This window comes from Pieris napi, chromosome 19 (genome assembly GCF_905475465.1).
Source record: "Pieris napi chromosome 19, ilPieNapi1.2, whole genome shotgun sequence".
NCBI classification, from domain to species: Eukaryota; Metazoa; Arthropoda; class Insecta; order Lepidoptera; family Pieridae; genus Pieris; species Pieris napi.
The window spans coordinates 9,960,213-9,983,691 of NC_062252.1; the positions used below are offsets into that span (position 1 = coordinate 9,960,213).

General features: G+C 34.2%; 1 protein-coding gene across 1 annotated transcript; it reads left to right on the plus strand.

Annotated features, from left to right (window-relative positions):
- The first annotated feature begins 554 nt into the window (after positions 1-554).
- Positions 555-15,377, plus strand: LOC125059440 (juvenile hormone epoxide hydrolase-like). The gene is made up of 7 exons (XM_047663868.1): positions 555-681; positions 6,436-6,612; positions 9,336-9,581; positions 10,219-10,365; positions 10,989-11,334; positions 14,208-14,439; positions 15,154-15,377. The coding sequence occupies exons 1-7, from the start codon at positions 616-618 to the stop codon at positions 15,362-15,364; spliced, it is 1,425 nt and encodes a 474-aa protein (XP_047519824.1). The 5' UTR covers positions 555-615; the 3' UTR covers positions 15,365-15,377.
- Positions 15,378-23,479: the final 8,102 nt, after the last annotated feature.

Genomic DNA, 23,479 nt, shown 5'->3' on the forward strand with positions numbered 1-23,479 from the left:
CTGTATAATTTTCTAAGATAAGTGGTTATGTTTGATGTATTACGCCAATTATAATAACGAAAATTATAGCTGACACCCAGAAATAAGTATTTGTATTTTTTAGTAACAATAAGTATTATTATAGTACTTTCAAGGCATATCTATATGTTTGTCAAACAAATAATAATTATTACATAATATTTCATGGATTAATAAAACGTATCACAATTATTAGTATTTCCAATACTGTCTCAGTCAAGGGAGATTTTTAGCGGTGTTCGAGAAGTTTCGCAACTTTTGTTATTTCGAAAACATACATAATGAATATCCGTGTTTTGAACTTGCCATTTTTATTTGATATTGTAAAACTTAATTTTAATAAATAAATAATAGTTGCAGTCCCAATGCGTCTATAATGATCATAGAAACTCTCATAGAAACTTGTATTATACAAGTTTTATAATCAAATTATATATATTTTGGGCCAGTGATTTATAACTTATCAAAAGTCGTTGACCAATTTACAAATCGACACGTAATATTCAAGATAACACGTTACGTTTGGATAATCCAAAGATAACATTATCGATGAAGATAAGTCCAAATTAATTAGTTTGTAGTGACCGTGCGGACAGTATGGCAAAGAAAAAAGATAGTGTGAAAAATGAGGCTAAAAATGTGGAGAAAAAGGGAGGTTTTAGTGTAAGTAAAACGATTATGTAGACTATTTAATATAAATAATATAATTTATCTTAAATATATTTTTAAACACATGAAAAGATTTGATAATTGATAAGACTTTGTAGATTCACTTTTATTATCAGCTGGGATCGCTCTAAAAGTACACCTTTAATTTGTATATATCCGTCAATGACGACTCATTGGTCTAGTGGTTAGTACCCCTGACTGCGAATCCATGGGTCCTGGGTTCGATCCCCGGCTGAGACGAACATCGATGTGATGAGCATTTGGTGTGTATGAATTGTCTTTAAAAAAAAAAAAAAATCTCCAGACCATGAAGGTGGCTATAATTATATATATTTCAATTAAAAACAGTTGATCTTTTATTTAAGTATTTTTTACTAAACAAAAATTGTTTCTAATACAATTGTACATCTAAATGAAAGTTATGAATGTGAAAAACACGGACACAAATTAAAGTTTACGTTTAAATACTTGCTTACTTCCACTATATTAAATTGTAGTATATAGACTTCATATGAATAAAAATGTGTAGATGACAGCTGATGTCTTCGATACTTCGGTGTAGACAGGCCAATTCCATTTTTCTTTAACGTTAGCGTTATCATATCATATATGTATGTTTGTATATATGTATGAAATGTATGACTACGAGTGTTCACTGTTTATTTATTTATTTACACTTCATTGCCATAATACACATAATTATAAATATAGAAAAAAAAACAAAAAGTAAGTAGGTTACATAAGTTATTAGGCAACGGGCGGCCTTATCGCTAACAAGCGATTTCTTCCAGGCAACCCTAAAATGGATCAATAGAAAAAAAAGAAACACCTACAGAGGGTAAAGTACAAGAGATGCATAATTAATTAACAAAAAGATACTAAAAATAACATGCTATAACTGCTACTATGACTAAAATTAAATTTTAAAAAAATCTAAAGAAAAGAAATCATTATTTTGGATTTCAAAACCAATGGGACAGCAGTGCATCACTATCTATTTATAAAAATTATTAAAAAATACAAATGGCAAGTTCTATTCGATTTTCATAATTTATAATTTCTAAATGACTAAAGTTGCTAAACTTCGAACACTGGTACTCCTAATTCTTTAGAAACTTGTCCCTTGGTTGACGCATAATTGGATTTTCTTCTAACTTAAGCCTGATAAGTAATTTTAGTCTAGCCTAATTTACATACAATATTTAACAAAAGAAAATGTCAGCTAGGACAACTTACAGTCGATCTTATGGAAGACACAATGCTCTGTATTATTTGATCCTCTCAACACATAACAATGACACATGATTCATTAGATATATATACAAAATGCATTTTGACGACTCATTGGTCTACTGGTTACTACCCCTGACTGCGAATCCATGGGTCCTGGGTTCGATCCCCGGCTGAGACGAACATCGATGTGATGAGCATTTGGTGTTGTGCTTAGGTCTTGGCTATTCAAATATGTATTTATATGTCTATCTATATATAATATGTATGTATATCCGTTGCCTAGTACCCATAACACAAGCTTCACCAGCATGGGACTAGGTCATTTGGTATGAATTGTCTTTAAAAAAAAAAAAAAATCTCCAGACCATGAAGGTGGCTATAAAATAACTTTCCATGGCAATCTGGGAGTCCTCTAAGTAATAAGAGAACAAAAAGCCAGTATAAAATTAATAAAAGATAAATCAGTGGCGCTACCACATTTTTAGGTCTGGGTCTCAGATTTATGTATATGTTTCATGATCATTTGTTGTGCGTGTTGGCCTACTGTGCCTGACACACACCGTCAACGTTTTTTGGGTCTAAGCCAAGCCTGTTTCCTCACGATGTTTTCCTTCACCGTTTGAGCCGTTAAATGCCCACATAGATAGAAAATCCATTGGTGCACAGCTGGGGATCGAACCTACGACCTTAGGGATAAGAGTCGTACGCTGAAGCCACTAGGCCAACACTGCTCTTGAATAATTAAAGTGTTCCAAATTCAAAATAACCAAAGAGGATTCAGAGAACTGTTTATTGTTGCATCAACAGTACTTACGCCCGTCGTCCGTAGTACTAGTTATATAACTTTGAAGGAACTTATTCAGTATGAAGAGTTTACTTTGTAAATACCAGGTGTTATTTATAGTGTAATTAATACTCCAATACTACTTTATTTCAATTAAAAACAGTTGATAATTTGTTTAAGTATTTTTTACTAAACAACAATTGTTTCTAATACAATTGTACATCTAATGTTAAGTTATGAATGTGAAAAACACGGACACAAATTAAAGTTTACGTTTAAATACTTGCTTGCTTCAACTATATTAAATTGTAGTATATAGACTTCATATGAATAAAAATGTGTAGATGGCAGCTGATGTCTTCGATACTTCGGTGTAGACAGGCCAATTCCATTTTTTCTTTTACGTTAGCGTTGAATAATATGAAAATGTAAATTATAATTTGATATCATACATGTATGTTTGTATACATGTATGAAATGTATGACTACGAGTGTTCACTGTTTATTTTGGATTTCAAAACCAAAAGCAGTGCATCAATATCTATTTATTAAAATTATTAACAAATAAAAATAGCAAGTTCTATACGGATTTTCAAAATTTATAATTTCTAAATGACTAAAGTTGCGAAACTTCGAACACTGGTACTCCTAATTCTTTAGAAACTTGTCCCTTGGTTGACGCATAATTGGATTTTCTTCTAACTTAACCTAATAAGTAATTTTAGTCTAGCCTAATTTACATATAATATTTAACAAAAGAAAATGTCAGATAGCACATCTTTTTTTTCATAATGGCTCTGGCATGATTTGTGCATTAGCCAGCGTCAAATATAGGATTTTTTATAATTCGTGCTTGTCTTTAGAAATTCGACCGTGTCCTCCATGTACGGTTTAAGCACTCGCCCGGTACCGCACAACCCTGCCAAAGGCTGAGAACAAATTTAAATTAAATTAAAACTTGCTCTTGAACCGGGAATCGAACCCGGTACCCCTCACCTAGCTGCCACTTAATAAGACCGCTAGGCTATGAGGCTCCATAGCACAACTTACAGTCGATCTTTTGGAAGACACTATGCTCTGTGTTATTTGATCCACTCAACACATAACAATGACACATGATTCATTAGATATATACAAAACAGTAAATCAATAATACTACCCGATATCACTGTACTCGCGAGCGAGTAATATAATTACTCCCAGTAAAGCTTCTGCCAATTTAGTGTTCATCAAGTACGGTAATTCTTATGCTGACACACAATACATACTCTAGTTCAAGATTTCGAACTTGACCTTAACCTTTAAGACCCTTGAATGACAAATATGGACCATCGGGGTCAAATTGGAAATATGTAACCTTGATTAAATCGTTGCTACATACTTCGTTGCAAAAACTCAATGCCTGCCTTGCGATTCTGTAACTCACTTTTCGAACTTACACAGCGGTTTTCGAATCGGCGGTCGCTCTCAAATCAGTCGCGAAGCAGTCATTTTATGATTTGGCATTCTGATAAACAATAAACTACAAGCTCCCACCTTTTCAGATTGCCAAATCATAAAATGACTGCTTCGCGACTGATTTGAGAGCGACCGCCGATTCGAAAACCGCTGTGTGAGTTACAGAATCGCAGGGCTGGTATTCTTGGACTGTCGATGTGCAAAACATAAATTCTCTCTTCCAAATGTATAAAAAAGGGTCTAATAAAATTATTCGTTACGTTTCTTGTCATTCAAGCAGTTGAATTCAGTAAATCCCGACACTAAAATTCACTTGCGAACTTGATTGTCGGGATTTTTTAATCAGCGATAGGTCGATCACGCAACCGTAGGCAATTTACGTTAAATAGGAAATGAAAGCTATCAAAAACAGAATTTGTAAAAAATCCAAGTCTCGCAACGCCATACCGTAAAAAGTTGTGAGATCAATGTAATACCAAGTCGGTCAATTTATTCAGTCCCTACTTAAGTGAGCTGTCTTAAGTTTTAAAGTAATTGGATAGCCTAACAACATTTTATAGTGACCATATAAATATTACAATTCTTATATGTTTTAAATAAATACATGGACTTGGCAATCGCATGGAAACAACGTATCTCAAAATATAATATTAAATTAGATTGTTTAGTGCTTGGTAACTGAAAATTCAGGCTTTTAATTCATTTTCCAATTCCATCAATTACATCTATACAACGAGGTTATAGTCGAAATTGGCCTGAACTGCTACGAGAAAAGAATAGTACGGCCGTGCCGCTTTGCTCGACTGATTGCTATATCTTGGTATAGGAAAACTTGAATTAATGTCCTTATTTTATGGCTTTGGGAATAAATAAAAGAATAACCACGTCCTGTTTAAGCGAGCAAATTTAAGAAAGAGAAGTAATTGACCAATCACGGCGATTTGGCAAACTGACTTCGCAAGTGAACTTGATCGTATCAAGTTTTACAGAACACGGAGGTTGTAACATGATTTAAATTAATAAAATCATCCTACCTTTTTGAACATCCTTACAAAATTGTTTATTAGTACGATCAATAACTCTCATGCAAATAATATTACGTGAAACAATTTTTTTATTGAGAACCTTTAACTACAGATAATACATCGCTTAATGAAATTGCAGTTTTATCTATTGAGGGAAAAAGCTTTTAGCTTTCAGGCTGTATCGGCCGCGTATTTAATGTATCGTGTGAGCTTTTCATTACTAAATACTTTATAACAAGCCGCATACAGGTTCATGAAGTCATCCCACGGGACCTGTTAAGCGTTTTTTTTAAATATTGTTTTTATAAACTTGTAAAATTAGTCTCTTAAGGATGTGCGCCAATTTTTGGGATTAAGACATGCCAGTGCGTTCATTTCACTAGGTTAATACACTTATTAGTGTTTAGTCTTCTTAGTGTGGTAGTAGTAAGTGGGTTATAGGACAAGCAAGTGTTTCTTATGTACATAAATAAATTGAGAGTTGCATGATCAACCACTGTACTAACACGGCATCAGCAAAAAAAAAACATTAGCAATAACTAGAAGAAATCTTTTATTGATCTGTGATAAAAAGCTTTCGTCATAAATAATTTTCAAAACTTTAAAGATTAAATGATTGGCAATATTGTAGTGCTCTGAAATCCGCCGTTCCACAACTGAGCGTTTTTCATGGCAGTTTTTGCCGCGCACCACCAATATGTGGAACAATTGCCCACTGAAGTATTTCCAAACCAATTCGACTTAGGGTTCAAGAACAGAGCGTATCAATTCTTAAAAGGGCCGGCAACGTACTCGCGAGCATTCTGGCATTGAGAGTGTCCGTGGACGACACTATCACTTAACATCAGGTGAGCCTCCCGCTCGTTTGCCCATATATTTGGTTAGAATTTGTTACACTAAATTTGATATTTTTTTTTATTAATAATACTCTACGTGTCCATTGTGTCCAGGGATTTTTTTCTATCGCTCAAATTTTACCAAAAAAAACAAGATACACTATATTAATTACAATAAACTAGTTCACGAATGGTGTGTTACACGTCTCGCGAAATAGATAAATAGATAAATAAATCGGCTACATGGGTAATATTTTTATTTACAATAATCATGGGCGAGCCGCGGCGCAATTTGATGCTTATGTCATTTCTCTTTCAACTGTTCCATACTTCCCTTATTATAACATATAACTATGCTGTATTTTGCGGTAAAGGACACGACCAGCTGGATAAAAATCTATTCTATTTACAGAAATTCCTTCTCTTCGCATCCATAGCGGTAGTAATAGTATCAGTGGGAGCGCTACAGTTCTACATAACCTTGACAAGCGTCCCTGACCTGCCGAAGTTCGATCTGGACACCTGTTGGGGGAGCAACTGTACACAGAACACTGATATCAGGAAATTCAGAATTGTTTTTCATGAGGCCGTAAGTTATAGATGTAGAGTTAAATTATTTTTAAGAATATATCTGAAATGTTACAAAATGTAAAATTCATGCGAACAAATTATTTAATTGAAAACTTTTAACTACAGATAACGTGTAATAAGTCGCTTAATAAAATTGCATTTTTATCTATTGAGGGAAAAAGCTCTTAGCTTTCAGGCTACGAGTATATCAGCCGCGTATTAAAATTTAAAAAAATAATCAGTGGCGCTACAATATTTTTAGTTCTGGGCCTCAGATTTCTTTATCTGTTCCATGATCATTTGTCAATCTAATAGGCAAGGGTGATCAGCCGCCGTCTTGGGTCGGTTTCCTCACAATGCTTTCCTTCACCGTTTGAGCGAATGTTAAATGCGCACATAGTAAGAAAGTCAAGAGGTGCCCAGTTGGGGATCGAACCTACAACCTTAGGGATAAAAATCACACGCTGAGGCCACTGGGTCAACACTGCTCTTGCAGAGATAATATCAGTTATATTTTCCACATGCTATTTAATTGCCACAGTAGGTCGAGATTTGTCTTTCGCTAATATAAACACTGGTTTTGAGAAAAACATCTGGTTCAAAGACAAAGATATAATTGCATAGTATAAAATTAAATCATCGATACGATCAAACTTCAACATCTATTATATCATAAATGAAAATCAAGTATTACAATAGCTTTTGTAGTTGTACTTCTTATGGCACGTTGGAGAAAAATTATGAGAGTTACATTGCACGCGCACACCGTCACAAAAAACCGACACCCTGAAGTGAGCTACAGTCAACATTTAAGTTTTTTCTATTGTTAGTGTCGTTTTTTCTACAAACAACAAAATAAGGCGAAAGATAAAAAAATATCTTGTTATGCCAAAGAAGTATAACTTCTAACGTGTGTAGTGTGTACGTAAGTACACACACGTTTTTTTACTACAAATAAGTAAATCTAATATATAGTTATTTGTACTATAATATTAAAGAATTTTGCTAGGTATAATATATATATACTTGTTGCAATGCAATGAAAACATTTAAAATAATTAGACCGAAGCTACGTTAGGTAATCTAATAATAATATCAAATAGTTATCTGTGAACCAAACCCATTTTATCCAGTAATGATTCCAACTTTGTTTGTCTCAGTTATGGTAGGATAGTTTTAGAGGTAAGGAGGAACCTTACTATCACATTATATTTTTTAATGGCCTTAGAGGTAGAATATATAAAGCGGAAATGTTAGAAAGACTGGGTGTGCCAAGTAATCACACTCGGCGTGGTAATCGGTCGCAATTGCTTTTGTCATTTACGCGTGTATTGTGCATCCTGAATATTATTGCATGTGAGACGGATATATTTAGTTACACACTGCCTGAATTCAAAAGATTTGCATTATTTATAATTAGTTATGAAAAGGTCATATTTTATGTTTTCTTGGTTTGTTTTTAGTTTAATTTTTATATTAATACTAGCTGACCCGGAAAACGTTGTTTTCCCATGTATATTATTTGTAGTAATTTTTTTTTATCAATAAAAATAACTATCTACTATAGTAAAAAATTGGGGTTGATCGTAGAGGGGTGAAAATGAACGGTTGTAACGTAAATTATGTAATTAGATAGAAATACATTACATTCCAATACTGTATAAATAACAAATTAAAGCATTCTATTAATTGAAGTTTTTCAACAAATTGTTTCCATTCCAAGTTTCAAGGAGAATCCTTGTAAACAATACAGATTCCAATTATAACTTTCCCTTAATTAACTGTTAAAAGAATTGTTGAAATGTTAGAACTTCTCTCTGTTTTAATTGAAATTATTATTATGCGGAATAAAAATTAATTTTAGACAAACATTGTACGAAATCCGTTACAATTATAAGCTTTATTTTTTATAGACAATCCACTCATTAATTTAATCGTTTTAACATAGGAGAATTTATCCAGCTGCGATCTGTGTTCGAGCAAACTTGTCGGATATCCCACCACGGGATTCAAGCCAGTCTCGAACTTCAGATCGCACCTTGCTTTTTCGAAAGTGGGACAGTCAATAAGTAAATGAACCTCCATTTGGTCAGTTCTTTCGTGTTCAGTTTGAATCTGTGTAAATAGTTTTTAAAAGCCCCATGTTGAGTGCAAAGCGCCTTGTCTTGACTTGATTTGTTAAAAATACTGTATATTTGTCAATCAATAAAATGTCAATACATGTAGATGTACCATATAATTTGAACTTGATGACAGAATCATACTATTTATGTTATTCGGTCCTTGTTAGAGTTTGCTGTCTTAAGAAAACCTTCGAAAATGCGTGGCATATTCATTTTAGACAGAAATTGTAAAAAACTACTGGACCGATTTCTAAAATACTTTTCTAAAAAAAATGTGTTCAAAAGAAAAGACTAATTTTAAAGAAAAAACTTTATAACCGGATTAAAGTTACGTATAATTATAAATTTACAATTATTTAACATAATTTTAAATTTAACCGACGTTTCGCGTGCTTTACAGCGTGCGTGGTCACGGTGACTGAAGACAAAAGGTGTTGGATGTCAGAAAGTATCATAGCTGAAGAGAAAGTTGCATTATCTCTATTAATATAATAATACATAACTTTAATCCGGTTAAAAAGTTTTTTCTTTAAATTTGTATAGGTTATGTCAATAGAAGACAAAACTAATTTTATATTAAATCGAAGTTGGTATTTGTACTTTAAATTTGTATTTGCAGATGCTCGAAAACAAACGGCGTAAGTTCGATACATATAAACGGGCGCCTCGTGTCAAAAGCTTGAAAGAGACATCCGAATACGGTATAAACTCCGACGTTCTCGGGCAAATATTTGGGAATTGGCAGTTCAAATATAAGTACCCAGAGCGAGCGCGGTATTTCAATCAGTATGAGCACTACAAAACTAATATACAAGGGCTGGATATACATTATATGCACGTGAAACCAAAGAGAAGTAATGTTAAGGTGAGCGCGAGTTAATAATAATAATGACTAAAACACTAGGACCTCACATTGTATCCGTGTCTTTAAAAAATATTATAGACACGGGTTTATTTTATATAACAGAACAATTGGACTCATCTGATGTTAACTGAACTGCCCATGGACACATATTAGAAGGCAAGTACGGTGCCGTCCTTTTAAGAATAATTCGAATTAGTTCCAAAAATAATTAATAATTCAAAAATAATTCAGTGGAACTCACATAGTGGTGGTCCGTGGCAAAAACCTTACACAACGATTTTTAAAACACTCTTTAAAGGTTCTTTTTAAAATAAGCGGCATTTATCGTTAACGGGGTAATGTATAAATAAATATAAAGCTTTCTTATAAAGATTATACAACATTTTGTTTTAATACAAATAAGATATTTTAAATTATGAGTTTCAATTGAAGTAGGCTAGTGCACTAACCATAAATTAGGACTTATCTTAATAAATCGATATGTAAATATAATGTAAATTGAAGTAATCAATTCCTGAGATAGAAGTTGTCAATATTTCTAAAATTATTAAATATAAGAGAGAATGCTATGAATTAATTAATGTTATAAATATACTTGTGCTATTTCAAAATGGGTTTAATCCGCATGTTATTTCAGGTTATCCCCCTTCTCCTCTTACATGGATGGCCAACATCGATCAAAGAGTTCTATGAATCTGTACCTCTCTTGACTACGGCCAAACCGGGATATGACTTCGTATTCGAGCTGATAGTACCTAGCTTGCCAGGCTTTGGATTTTCACAGGTGTGCATTACATAACCGTTGTTATGTAATGCACACCTGTGAATGTTGTGATTTGAAGGGTTTTTTTTTTAAGATTTGAAATAAGGGAAATTTGATGTCGAAAACATTATACAAACAGAGAAGGGGCCGTTCAAGTATTACGTCACGCAATTTTTGGCGATTAGTGACACCCCCCCCAAGTAACGCGGCGTAACGTTTTTTTGTACGCAAGTACAGTACAGTACCCAAGTATAATATAACGTTTCTTCACCACCTAGTAACTCTTTACACCTAAAACTATTATGTGGTGTAAAGTACTGGACAGTCGAAAATAATATTAACATTAACGCGTAACTAAATCCCCGCCCCGCATCGTAACGTTTTATAAAAGGATCGATACGATCTAGCCTTACTAAAAAGTAATTTAAATCTAATTTACTAATATGGATTTTTAACATAAAAAACTGTCCAATAACACTTACAGTCTCTATTAAAGGGAAGACACTTAGTTCTCGAGACTCGAGAATTAAAAAAATATGATTTAAGATCAATTTTTATTTTGGGATATTGGATATTACTTTGTCTGTTTTCAATCATTAATAACATTTATATTGTAATAAAAACTGTACAAATATTAATTTAAGGGTCCAGTACGCCGTGGACTCACAACCTACCAAATAGCAATAGTCATGAGAAACCTTATGGAGAGACTGGGCCACAAGCAATTCTACGTACATGGAGGCAACCTTGGACACAACATTGGCTCGCATATGGCAACCCTCTTCTCTAACCAGGTCCTGGGATTCCATACAACGTTCCCAGTCAATTTCTCAAAGATAGCAGACTGGTTGTGGGTGATTGGTAGTTTGTGGCCTTCGTTGGTCAGCAACGAGTTTGTGGACAGAATGTACCCTCTGAGTGATAAATTGGCTTATTACCTGGAAGAGTTTGGATATTTGCACCTGCAAGCCACAAAGCCTGACAGTATTGGTAAGGAGAAATTAATAAACATACTATTGATACCGCTTATTTGGACTTGCAGTAACATATTATATGTTTTGCATTGTCAGTTCATTTTATTAATCGTGCTACGCTGGAAATTGAAAGTTAAAACTACAGTTAGTAAGTATATCAGTATCACTGGGTTAAAACTACAGTTAGTAAGTACATCAGTATCACTGGGTTAAAACTACAGTTAGTAAGTACATCAGTGTCACTGGGTTAAAACTACAGTTAGTAAGTACATCAGTATCACTGGGTTAAAACTACAGTTAGTAAGTACATCAGTATCACTGGGTTAAAACTACAGTTAGTAAGTACATCAGTGTCACTGGGTTAAAACTACAGTTAGTAAGTACATCAGTATCACTGGGTTAAACCTACAGTTAGTAAGTACATCAGTATCACTGGGTTAAAACTACAGTTAGTAAGTACATCAGTATCACTGGGTTAAAACTACAGGTAGTGAGTACATCAGTGTCACTGGGTTAAAACTACAGTTAGTAAGTACATCAGTATCACTGGGTTAAAACTACAGTCAGTAAGTACATCAGTATCACTGGGTTAAAACTACAGTTAGTAAGTACATCAGTATCACTGGGTTAAAACTACAGTTAGTAAGTACATCAGTGTCACTGGGTTAAAACTACAGTCAGTAAGTACATCAGTATCACTGCTTTAAAACGACAGTTAGTAAGTTAATCAGTGTAACACCAGGGCCAGTCACTAAAAGTCTTATGTTTTTTATTCTATACCTACTACACCTAGCTTATTAGCTACTTTTAATGGTCCAATGAATAGGCTAACTCGCTCTTACAACTTAATTAAAATAACAATCTTCCAATACCGTAACTAAGCGTTTAAGTTTATATTTAGTTTTGGTTATTATTATTTTTTTTAGTTATTACGTATTTATTTTATGTTTTTAATTTTGTGGTTGCTTGCTTAAATTTTTTCCTTGCAAGCTTGCCCTATAGCTATGTTCTGATATAATTGATGTGTATGTGTACGTGTGTACAATTTGTGTTGACATATTTCTTGTATAATTTTATGCTTACACGGCGTTTAAGAACTTATAAATAAATATAAAATATAATGTTAGTTAGTATGGGAACTCTACAGTATAGGACTATACAGTGAAATTCCCAACTTGCAGGTTCACACTTTGGTACAGTTATGTACTGTTATTTACCTTAAATTAAAAAAAAACAATTCTTATTTCACAGGTACTAAACTTCTGTCTCTTTTTATCACAGAGTAAATACAATTTTTTTTTTTTTTTTTTATAAAACAGGGGGCAAACGGGCAGGAGGCTCACCTGATGTTAAGTGATACCGCCGCCCATGGACACTCTCAATGCCAGAGGGCTCGCGAGTGCGTTGCCGGCCTTTCAGGAATCGGTACGCTCTTTTCTTGAAGGACCCTAAGTCGAATTGGTTCGGAAATACCTCAGTGGGCAGCTGGTTCCACATAGTGGTGGTGCGCGGCAAAAACTGCCTTGAAAAACGCTCAGTTGTGGAACGGCGGACGTCGAGGTGATACGGGTGGAATTTCGTATTCTGTCTCGACGTCCGATGATGAAATTCAGCTGCAGGTATTAATCCGAACAACTCCTCTGAACACTCTCCATGGTAAATGCGGTAGAAGATGCAGAGTGACCCCACATCTCTACGCAACGCCAAAGGATCAAGCCGCTCGGAGAGGGATTGGTCGTCGACGATTCGAACCGCTCTGCGTTGTATACGGTCAAGTGGAAGGAGCTGGTACTGGGGAGCCCCTGCCCAGAGGTGAGAGCAGTACTCCATGTGGGGCCGAATTTGCGCTTTATATAGTTGCATGCGGTGGCCCGGAGTGAAGTACCGCCTCGCCTTGCTGAGCACACCAAGCTTTTTGGAGGCTAATTTAGCCTTTCCCTCCAAGTGACCGCGAAACTGAACGTCGTTCGATATGTCAACGCCAAGTATTCCAATGCTGGCTGTGGCTTTAAGAAGAGTGTTTTCGAAAAGAGGAGTGGCGACAAAGGGTGTTTTTTTAGCGGAAAACGCGCAAACTTGTGTCTTCTTGGGGTTAAATTGGACTAGGTTTAGTCTGCCCCAGTCTGAGACTCCACGTAGTAGAGTTTCGACTTCAGACACAAGTTTGTTCCGGTACTCATCGACAACTGCCCGAGAAATACCTGCCCGGCCAGTGTAAAAAGTATCCCCAGTGCTGTCATCCGCATAGCAATGAATGTTGCTAAGTTGCAACATATCATTGATATGCAGAAGAAACAGGGTCGGGGATAGAACACAGCCTTGTGGGACCCCAGCGTTCACGGGTTTAAGGTCGGAACATGCTCCGTCGATGACGACCTTGATGCTCCGATCGGCCAGAAAGCTGGAGATCCAATCGCATAATTTCTCGGGTCAATTTGATAGAAAGAGACGAAAGTTAACTTTCCTTAATAAAACTAACCCGTTTTTTGCAAAGAAAGGCACATCCAGATTGATTGATAAAAAAACCGTAAACAATCAGCCATATAAAAATAGGCATGCAAATGCCATATTAATTATCATAATGTCGTAATAATAGTAACAGTTAAGTTATTTATAATTGTTTGTCTAAACTTACGGTCTAAATACTCTCCCACGCTAAAAAGGCCTACCTTGCCTTTTTAAAATGTAATCACTATCCCCTTAAAACATTACACGGCAGTGATCTGTACTACCAAAATACCAAGTTCGTAAAGATCGCTCAAAGAGATTTTTTTAGCGATAAGGCCGTCCGTTGCATCCCTTATAATTGTTATGTATTACGTTATTTGTTTTTGTATAAATATAACGAAGTGTGAATAAATAAATATTGGCGTTATGTTTTTATTTTAGGTATAGCTCTTCAGGACTCACCTGTAGGTCTGTGTGCGTATATAAACGACAGAATTCTCTCATTAACGGATCCATCAAATAAATTGAGAGAAGACGGCGGTCTTGTCAATTACAACACAACAGATTTAGTGGATAACGTCATGGTCTACTGGAGTACCGGAAGTATAACAACTTCATTGAGGCTGTATAAGGAGATTTCTGCTAATCAGGATATGGAAGACGTACTAGCCCAGTAAGTATTACGGCCGAAAGGTTAGACTATCGGCTTGATACCAAATTTCTTCAGTTTCCCGTTGATGTAAAAATTTATATCAATTTGTAAACCTCCTTCGGGTGTTTGAAGTCTATTACAAAGTTAACAGTATTGTCTTGTCGAAATAGGAATTTATTTTAAGCGTTTAGTGAAAGAGATAAATAAATATACTATAAGGTTCTTTGTTACAGTATCTATATTATATTGTTCACATCAAAAGTAGAGTCGTATAAGATTTAAACGTTTCACGTAGTGGAGCATACTTTAATTGTACATAGATATATTATGAATAATGCATATACTCGATAGAAATAAAAAGTAAACAAAACAAAATCTTACGTTAGAAAATAAGTTACAAGACAGTTTTTCTTTGAGCTCTCTTTTCACGGCACAGGGTAAGTGAAAAAGCAAACACTCTCGCTAACTTTCTTCTTCCTCCTACTGAGGCTGTCTTTCTCCATATGTCCTGTAATGCCAGCATAATGACACTACGAGATCATGACACTATTGAAATGTCAAGATGAAGTCACGTCATTTCTGTGCTAAACTTTCCATACAATAAATAAAATAAACTTTATTGGCATACAATTCACGTATGACTAAACAATAATTAATTGGACAAAAAGGCAGCAATGAATTATCAAAGATAATTACGAAATAAAAATACCTAAACTTGTATTTATCTATTTTCAGAATACCAACTCCAGTGCCCACATGGGCGCTGCGACCAAAGCATGAACTATACCATTCACCCGACTTTGTTCTACGTTGGAAGTATCCAAACTTACTTGGTATAACAAATCTTGACGAAGGAGGCCATTATTTAGCTTTTGAAAAACCTGTTGCCTTTTCCGACGATATATTTAAGGCTGTTGATAGTTTTTTGAAGTTTAAAAATAAATAAGTTTTTAATTAAATATTTTTTTTACTCCAACTGAATTTGGATAAACTAAACTTACATATGTTTACCTAATTTATTTTTTTATCATTTACTAATTAGATAATCCAAAAGCAAAGTCCAAAGCACACCGTAGCACGTGAATTCCGTATTTGGTCTTATTCATAATATTTAAACTTGTGTGACACCAAATCCGTGTCCTTCCTAGAATCGTATAGTTAACCTTCAATTAGATAGTGTATGTTGAGAGTGATAAGGGCAAAATATTCAATATGTAAATGAGGCTTATAGTACCTTTATGAATTAGTGTAGAGTAATTATTACAATATAAAAGAGTCCATATGGTCTTTAGAGTATTAAAATATTAATACTAAGTGTCACTCAGCAAACGATTACCATATAAATTAATTCTAGTGATGGATAGTTATCGACAATCGATTTGTAATACAGTATTAATATCGCTATTAAAAATGGGAGTGAAATTTTTAATGACAAATAAAAAAAAACAACTTTGGGGAGGGATTATCAGTAGAGATATAAAAAATAGTTATATATTCTCATTCATAAAATACAGTTTAGGTGTTTGGTGTCAAAGTTGAGACTCAAGCCTTTGGCTAGGCATACGTGAAACCAGTAAAACCAGAAATATTTCATCTGAATGTATTGGTTACTGTAGGTTCTGAATAACCACTCAACGTGTTTATTCAGAACTTGGTTTCGATCCCCGGTTGAGACGAACATCGATGTGATGAGCATTTGGTGTTGTGCTTAGGTCTTGAGTGTTTAAATATGTATTTATATGTCTATCTATCTATAATATGTATGTATATCCGTTGCCTAGTACCCATAACACAAGCTTCACCAGCTTAGCATAGGACTAGGTCAATTGGTGTGAATTGTCTTTAAAAAAAAAAGAAAAAAAATGTAGTCGTTAATAAATAACAAGCCGAAACTCGATAAGACGAGGCGCATTCGAAATCCATTTAAAAACCTTAAACAGGGAGCAAACTCAATGATTGATAGGGTTGCCATTTTATTCTACTTTTGTGTTTTTGTTGTGTTAATTAATAAAATAATTGTGTCAGTTTATCTAGTCTTTCAAGGGAAAGTTGACCGCAATTCGAACTCGTTCACAATTCGTTATAATTGAATTAACACCACGTACAATGAATGAATGATACCTCAAATGTAAACGAGCAAAAGAATAAGTAATAAAGCAATTTTAAACGCTGTGATGTTTTTAACATTATCTGTTATAATTTTAGTAATAAAAGTGGCGCTTTTGTAGTTGTACTCTTGGTTTTAGCATAACTATACCTGCGTTGTAATTTTTTTCTAGTAGTGTGAAGTCACAAGGTGAACATCTTCTGTACCAGATACATGTCGTCGATGTTTGGGTATTATGTCAGTTTCCTCACAAAGCTTTCTTTCACCACACAAGTAAGTATAGTAGTAGTAGTGTGGATTCAATTTCCGCACTTATACGCTCATTTGTTCCGTTGTGAGTAAATTTCTGGGTAATTAAGCCAGCCTTGCTTACTGAAGCTCAGAAGTTTCCTGGGGGCTTAGTCATGATGCCTTAATAGTAGTGTATGTAGAAAGACGAAAACGAAATTTGTATGGAAATGACGAGTTCGTGTCGACAAATTTTGCGGGCAGGAGGCTTCACGGAGCGACCTTACTGCTCCGAGGATTTCTGTTCATTGCCACAGCTACGCATTCTAGGACGTTGGATGACTGATTCCTCTGCGCTGAAGTAGTCTCTACACAAGGGACTTCTTTTTTATGTTATAGGAGGCAAACGGGCAGGAGGTTCACCTGATGTTAAGTGATACCGCCGCTCAAGGACACTCACACTGCCAGAAGGCTCGCAAGTGTGTGGCCGGCCTTTCAAGAATTGGTACGCTCTTTTCTTGAAGGACCCTAAGTCGAATTGGTTCGGAAATACAGTTCAGTGGGCAGATGGTTCCACATAGTGGTGGTGCGCGGCAAAAACTTCCTTAGAAAACGCTCAGTTGTACGATGGACGTCGAGGTGACTGTCTATCACGCCTAAATATGTTTATTAAATTAATTTTTTTTTAGGACAAAAGATGTTTATTATGGAGACAGTGGCCCGTAATGTACAAGCGAGTGTTAAATGCACACATAAAAGTCTAATGTTTTATAAAATAATAGTTTAAATCTGTGACAGCCCTATTATAGTAATCTCTCTGAATCGAATCAGCGCCGTTAAATCGAGTTATATCTGTGGACCGGTGGAGTTTTGTTTTTTTCAATAAACGCCTCGTTTTTCACTACTAAAGTATTTAAAAGACCATTATCGGTGGATTTTTATTATGTATGTCGTTTTTAAAAAGCGTGTTTAATCTCACAGATCTGTATTTTAAAATATGTAATTTGTGAAGATAGCATGCAGCTATTAAATAATCATACAATCCTTAGAATAGTGGTTTAGGTATTGGGTTAAAGCGTATTCGTTACGCTAAGTCTGCTTAGATAGATAGATAGATAGATAGTCATTAAAGAAAAATAAACAAGAAAATGCCTTTTGGCCGTGAAATGAACTTAACATAAACGTATTAAATATACACATATAATAAATGCCATTTATTTTTTTACTTTTTTAACTTTATAAAACGGATAAAAAAGCGAAAGAATTACATAAATCTTCGTTCTGAGTGGTTTACAGCAATCGTAGTCAGAGAAAGAGTAGAAAGATTTATTTAAATAGATAGAATAGGTCAAAGATATGGGACTATATTTTAATGCGAATCTTGGGTTTGCGCAACACGTAGATAAGACATGCAAAAAGGCTTACAGAAACATGGGGTTCATATTACGAATAGTTTGTGGCTTCACGACTATCAGTGCAATTAACATTTCGTACAATGTCTTAGTTAGAAGTCACTTGGAGTGCAACGTAATGGTGTGGGCGCCATATGAGGCTAAATACAGTCTCATGTTGGAGCGAGTACAAAATAAATTCACCCGTTACCTCTTCAAGAGACTGTATGGAGTATATCCCTTGTATCCACTTATGTACCCGACCCTGTTTGTTCTGGTATGGTGGGCTAGGACCAGCTACGCCTAGAAGAGAGCTAGCTACGTCAGTGTATTTATTTAAGATACTTACGGGTCGGGTTCATAATCTGGATATAATGGAGAGACTCACTACGGGTACCAAGTAAAAACCTGAGGCGGAAGTCTCAACTTTCGGATGTACCGCGCGCACATTCCAACTTGGTTAGCGAAGCACCACTCACGCGAGCAATGCATATCATAAATAGAATTTCTGATGAGGTAGACCTATTTGTTTGTACACTGGCTGAGTTCACAAGAGTTGCCTTCGATATTATTAGTTATAAGATTTAGGTATATAAATATATCTTTTTAATGTTTTTTTAACAAGGTTAATCGGTGTGGGTATAAATATTGTGTCGTTCTATCGAATTAGTAATAACTGTAAAGATAAAATAATGATATGGAATAAAATAAATAAAAATAAAAAGTCCAATTAAGTAACTGACGTAGGTAGAAGTATCTTCTACGACAGACGTATACTACGCCGTAGCTGTATCTACAGCATAGTAGACTGCATCATTAGGTCGTGAAAATGTCAGCGATGTGTGTCAATGATATGGCACAGATCTCACCTTGCGAAGGAAAATGATTACTGCAATAGACGCAGATGTCTAAGAGAGTGTTCAAGTATTACGTTACGAATTTGAGGAGAGGGGGGAGTCTTGCATCGTAATATACGATGCATTACAGGGCCGGGGGATTGATTAACGCGTACCGTAACATTGTTTTATAACCCTTCAGAACGTTTAGTTTTCTGATTTTAAAAGGCTACTTGATTTTTTTTAAATGGTCACTTGGTAGTCACGTAACGGTTTACTAGGGAGGAGGGGAAGGTACAGAAAAATGTTACGGCCCGTTACATGGGGGGGAGAGGGATGCTGGAACGCTTAGGCTTAAGACCCATATATGGATGAAGCTAGGATGTATGGATGACGCACAATTACGTAATTTATTTCAACTCTAAAAGTACTCCATAGATGGCGCCTTAATAAGGACACAAATCAATAGATACTTAATATCTGTGATCTAACAGTATTTAGCTGATGACAACTGAAAAATCTCCGATATATGATATTTAGAAGTTATATCCACAAATCTTATAAAAAATAAATTAGATGACTCTTATAAGTACTTTACAATTGTACCTGCTGGAATTGCAAATTCGCTAAGTCGAGTGAATCTTAAAAGAGTTTTTGACATTTGCATATCCTATTTTAAGGAGTTGCCATGACAACCGTTTAATTAAGCATTTTATTTGTGGGCCACGTAGGAACTTTTTAGTTCCTTATTTAAATTAGTTTTCTTTTTGACCGTCTTTGAAATCTAGTTATTATTCATAGGCGTTCACGAACCAGATAAAGCGTATGTGTGTAATACTTATTTATAAATTAAGTAACTATTTTTTGAAGTGAAAACTTCTTTAGCGGCGTTGTACACTTTTTTTGAATGGGTAAAAAATGTTAAACTCGCGTCAGGACACGTGACCTGATCGAAAATTCGTCAGGCGAATGGAGAGTAGACAGCTGGCGCGGCGATTTAATGTAATATAAATTGTAATGTGTGTGTACGATAGCGCAATAAATAAATATTGTATTCTACCACATAAAGGATAGTACTTTTATACAGCTAATTAAAGCAGTTCGTGCAAAATTATTCGTTTAATTGTCAGTGTTCTCATCTGTCAAAGTGTGGTGTAGTGTCTATCGATAGTACGTGATCATATTCTTGGATATTTTAAGTTATACGAGTAAATGCCAAATACTTATAAAAGCCAGTTAGGAAAAGTTATTTATAATATAGAAAGTATAAGTCGCAAAGAAAGTCTGAAAGGATCCTTCATATATAGCATTAAACCTTCGGACCTTTTTATCAAAATAACATGCCAATTTTAGAGACTTAGAGATGCTGTAATCATAGTTTATTTCGCCCCCAAGCAGGTTTCTTATTTAGGCCGAGCATAAAAATAATACTGTACGAAGTGGTCTGCAAGTGTAAATATTTTTTTATTTTATTTATTAAACATAAAATAAAAATATCGTTATGTTTGTCTATAAGTTTCACATTAAAACTTGTATTTTTTTCGCTTTGTTTGCAGAGCGTTAGCAAGCTTTTGTTACTAAAATAAAAATATTCGCTAGCTATTGTTTAAACCGCGACGAAAACAAATTAATGTTAAAATAAATAAAACAGTTGTCAGCGAAGGTTTTTAAGGTTTTATGTTAATATAAGTAAATAGTTAAAAAGGCTTTTATTTTAAAATATGAAAGCTATGTTTATGTGTTTGGATGGGATGGGTATTTACCAGTCTGAGCAGCATAGGATACTCAACCCGATAATCATGCATTCAAAGTTTAGTCAGGATGACTGCATCAACTCTTGCAAAGTAAAAAATCATGAGAAACCCTATTGATGGTGTATATCACGTATTGACAGGTGATTTTTTACCTATTTAAAGTATAAAAAATATAGAATTCTGAGACCAAGAACTGTAATGCTAGTTTTTAAAATTTAATTTTCCTCTTGGGAGTAAAATATAATTTACCTAGTGCTAATATATAAATACCGTACATTTAGCTAAGAGTAAGGAAGGTAAAAAATGATAACCATCAAGTCCTTAATAATGAATAGAGTTGGACTTGACTAATTAGTACTGACGAAAAATATCAAAGGAAACCTCATAGAACGTGCTTTCAAGAAGTTTGTCGGAAATTCTGCTAAAACCCTAGTTTTAAGTGGCGCATTCAATATGGAAATGGTACGCGTGGCCTGTTTTTAAATAGTTTTATAAAACAACATATAAGTATAGTATTTATACTACGAGGTGAGTGGTCCGTAATTTCTTACTGCATCTTTTTTCGGGATAATCAAATAACAAGACAAAGAGCTATGTTGTCGATTATTTCTAAAAATAAAAGATTTTATTAGAACAATCGTACAATCAAACAAAACAGTTTTGTTAAAATAACATATATTAATGTGGTTAATAGGCAGTAAAATAGATGGCGCTAGCAACACTAACTTCAGGTGTCACTTTGTCGTTTGACACCTCGGCGATTCAAAGTAAACTAATGTATGTAAAATGTTAAAGTGAAGAAATCGTTAAGTGTAAATACTTAGAGTACCTATTCTTAGTAATTAGTTGTTTTGACTAATCTAGTTTAATTTAGTCTGTATATGTGCCTTGTGGACAGACATTGTTTAGTTACCCTTCCGCCATTTTGTTCTTCCTTTTATAACTATGTAATAATGGAATGTTATCTACTAACATATCGCAATTGTTTTTTTAAAGGTACACAACAATTAAAAGTTTAAAGAACTTTGTTTCTCTAATACAAAATTATATTTTTGTTATCATGACAAACTTAATATTAAAATACGAACGAGATGAACGTCGCCATCAGACAGGCGTCTAAATTTAGTCTACTACATTCTGATGATTTTTTAATGTCCCAATATCAATATCAATGAATTACCTGTCACGACAGAGACGTTTTCTTTTAGGTACAGTGTAAGTTCTTTATAACGTCATTCGTCATAACGAAAAACTCTGTGTAAAAACGTGTTAATATGTTTGGATTAACACAAAACCCATTCATTAATTCATCATGAACACGTGTGCCATTATTCTTAGATTACAAAGCCTGTTGGGCTTTTTGGTCTCAGTTACTAAACGCACCATCGTCACCTATCTCTTTCTCATCACTCCCTTTAACGAAAAAAAAAACGCTCGGTACATTGAATTATAAAGAGTTTATACTGTATATTATATATTTTATTCAAATATTCTTTAAATAAAATCTAGTTTAAGTTCACAACAAAAATTGCATTGTTAAATTTTCCGAGACCTATTTCCCATGTATGCCAGTTTCACTTAGCTACGCCACTTCATGGATCCTTTATGAATATATTATATTAATTCCAGCGTCTAGTCATGATATACCCGAGTAATTTGTATACATTAGTGGATTCTCAATACGTACGAGTTATTTGTTAGTATCATATTTTATTATGGATTCAATTCATGTAATTTTAAAAGATAAGTTTATTAATAATGTTGTCTGGTAAAATAACAAGACAGTTTACATACTCTGTTTTTTATTTATGTTTTGTTTGTTTATGATTATAATAAATGTTTATATGTTTTAATTTAAAATGGATATGTCTATCAAATGTAGAATATGTTATTATCATTTATGAAAGAAATAAAAAAAAACATTTATTTGATTGAAGTACACACACATATATAAACAACAACTGAGCGTTCCTTCAGGCACTTTTTGTTGCGCACCACCTATGTGAAACCAGCTGCTAACTGAAGTATTTCCGAACCAATTCGACTTAGGGTCCTTCAAGAAAAGAGCGTACCTACCATTTATTAAAAGGCCGGCAACGCACTTGCGTGTCTTCTGGCAATGTAAGTGTTCATGGGCGGTATCACTTAACATCAGGTAAGCCTCCTGCCCGTTTGCCTCCTATTACATAAAAAAAAACACTTTAATAAATGGGTCCAATTCAGCAACACTGAACACAATTTTTCAGTGGACTCAAACCATCAATATATACACTGAACAAAACAACAATTTTACCAATTTCAATAAAAAAATAGAATTACTAAAAATATAAATATAACCAATTTACAAACAAACGAACATGTTGCATTGTCTACTCAACTTTTATCATTATTTTATTATAAAAAAATATAGTGTTTGTATCAAATACAATTGTTTTACCGATAGTGTAATGTAACGTAATATTCTATAGTGATTAACATTAATGTGCGCTTTCGAATATGCAAAGTGACTCATAAATGTAAATTACAAGATTTGTCTAATTCGTGTTACAATATTATACTATCATCTGTGCAGCTGTCAAACGTCATGTGTCTTAAAAATGTTCGCATCAAGGATTATAGCCACTAGTGACTTCTAAGCCTCAATAGACTTAATCTCAAAATAATGATAGTGTAATTGTCACCTTAATAAATAAAAATTTAATAACGTATGATATGATATGTACGATACAAATAATATAAGAATTG

Coding starts and splice junctions, on each gene's coding strand:
- LOC125059440 (XM_047663868.1), top strand. CDS start 616: ATGGCAAAGAAAAAAGATAGTGTGAAAAATGAGGCTAAAAATGTGGAG. Junction 6,613..9,335: donor GAATTGTTTTTCATGAGGCC/GTAAGTTATAGA, acceptor TTGTATTTGCAG/ATGCTCGAAAACAAACGGCG. Junction 10,366..10,988: donor CAGGCTTTGGATTTTCACAG/GTGTGCATTACA, acceptor TATTAATTTAAG/GGTCCAGTACGCCGTGGACT.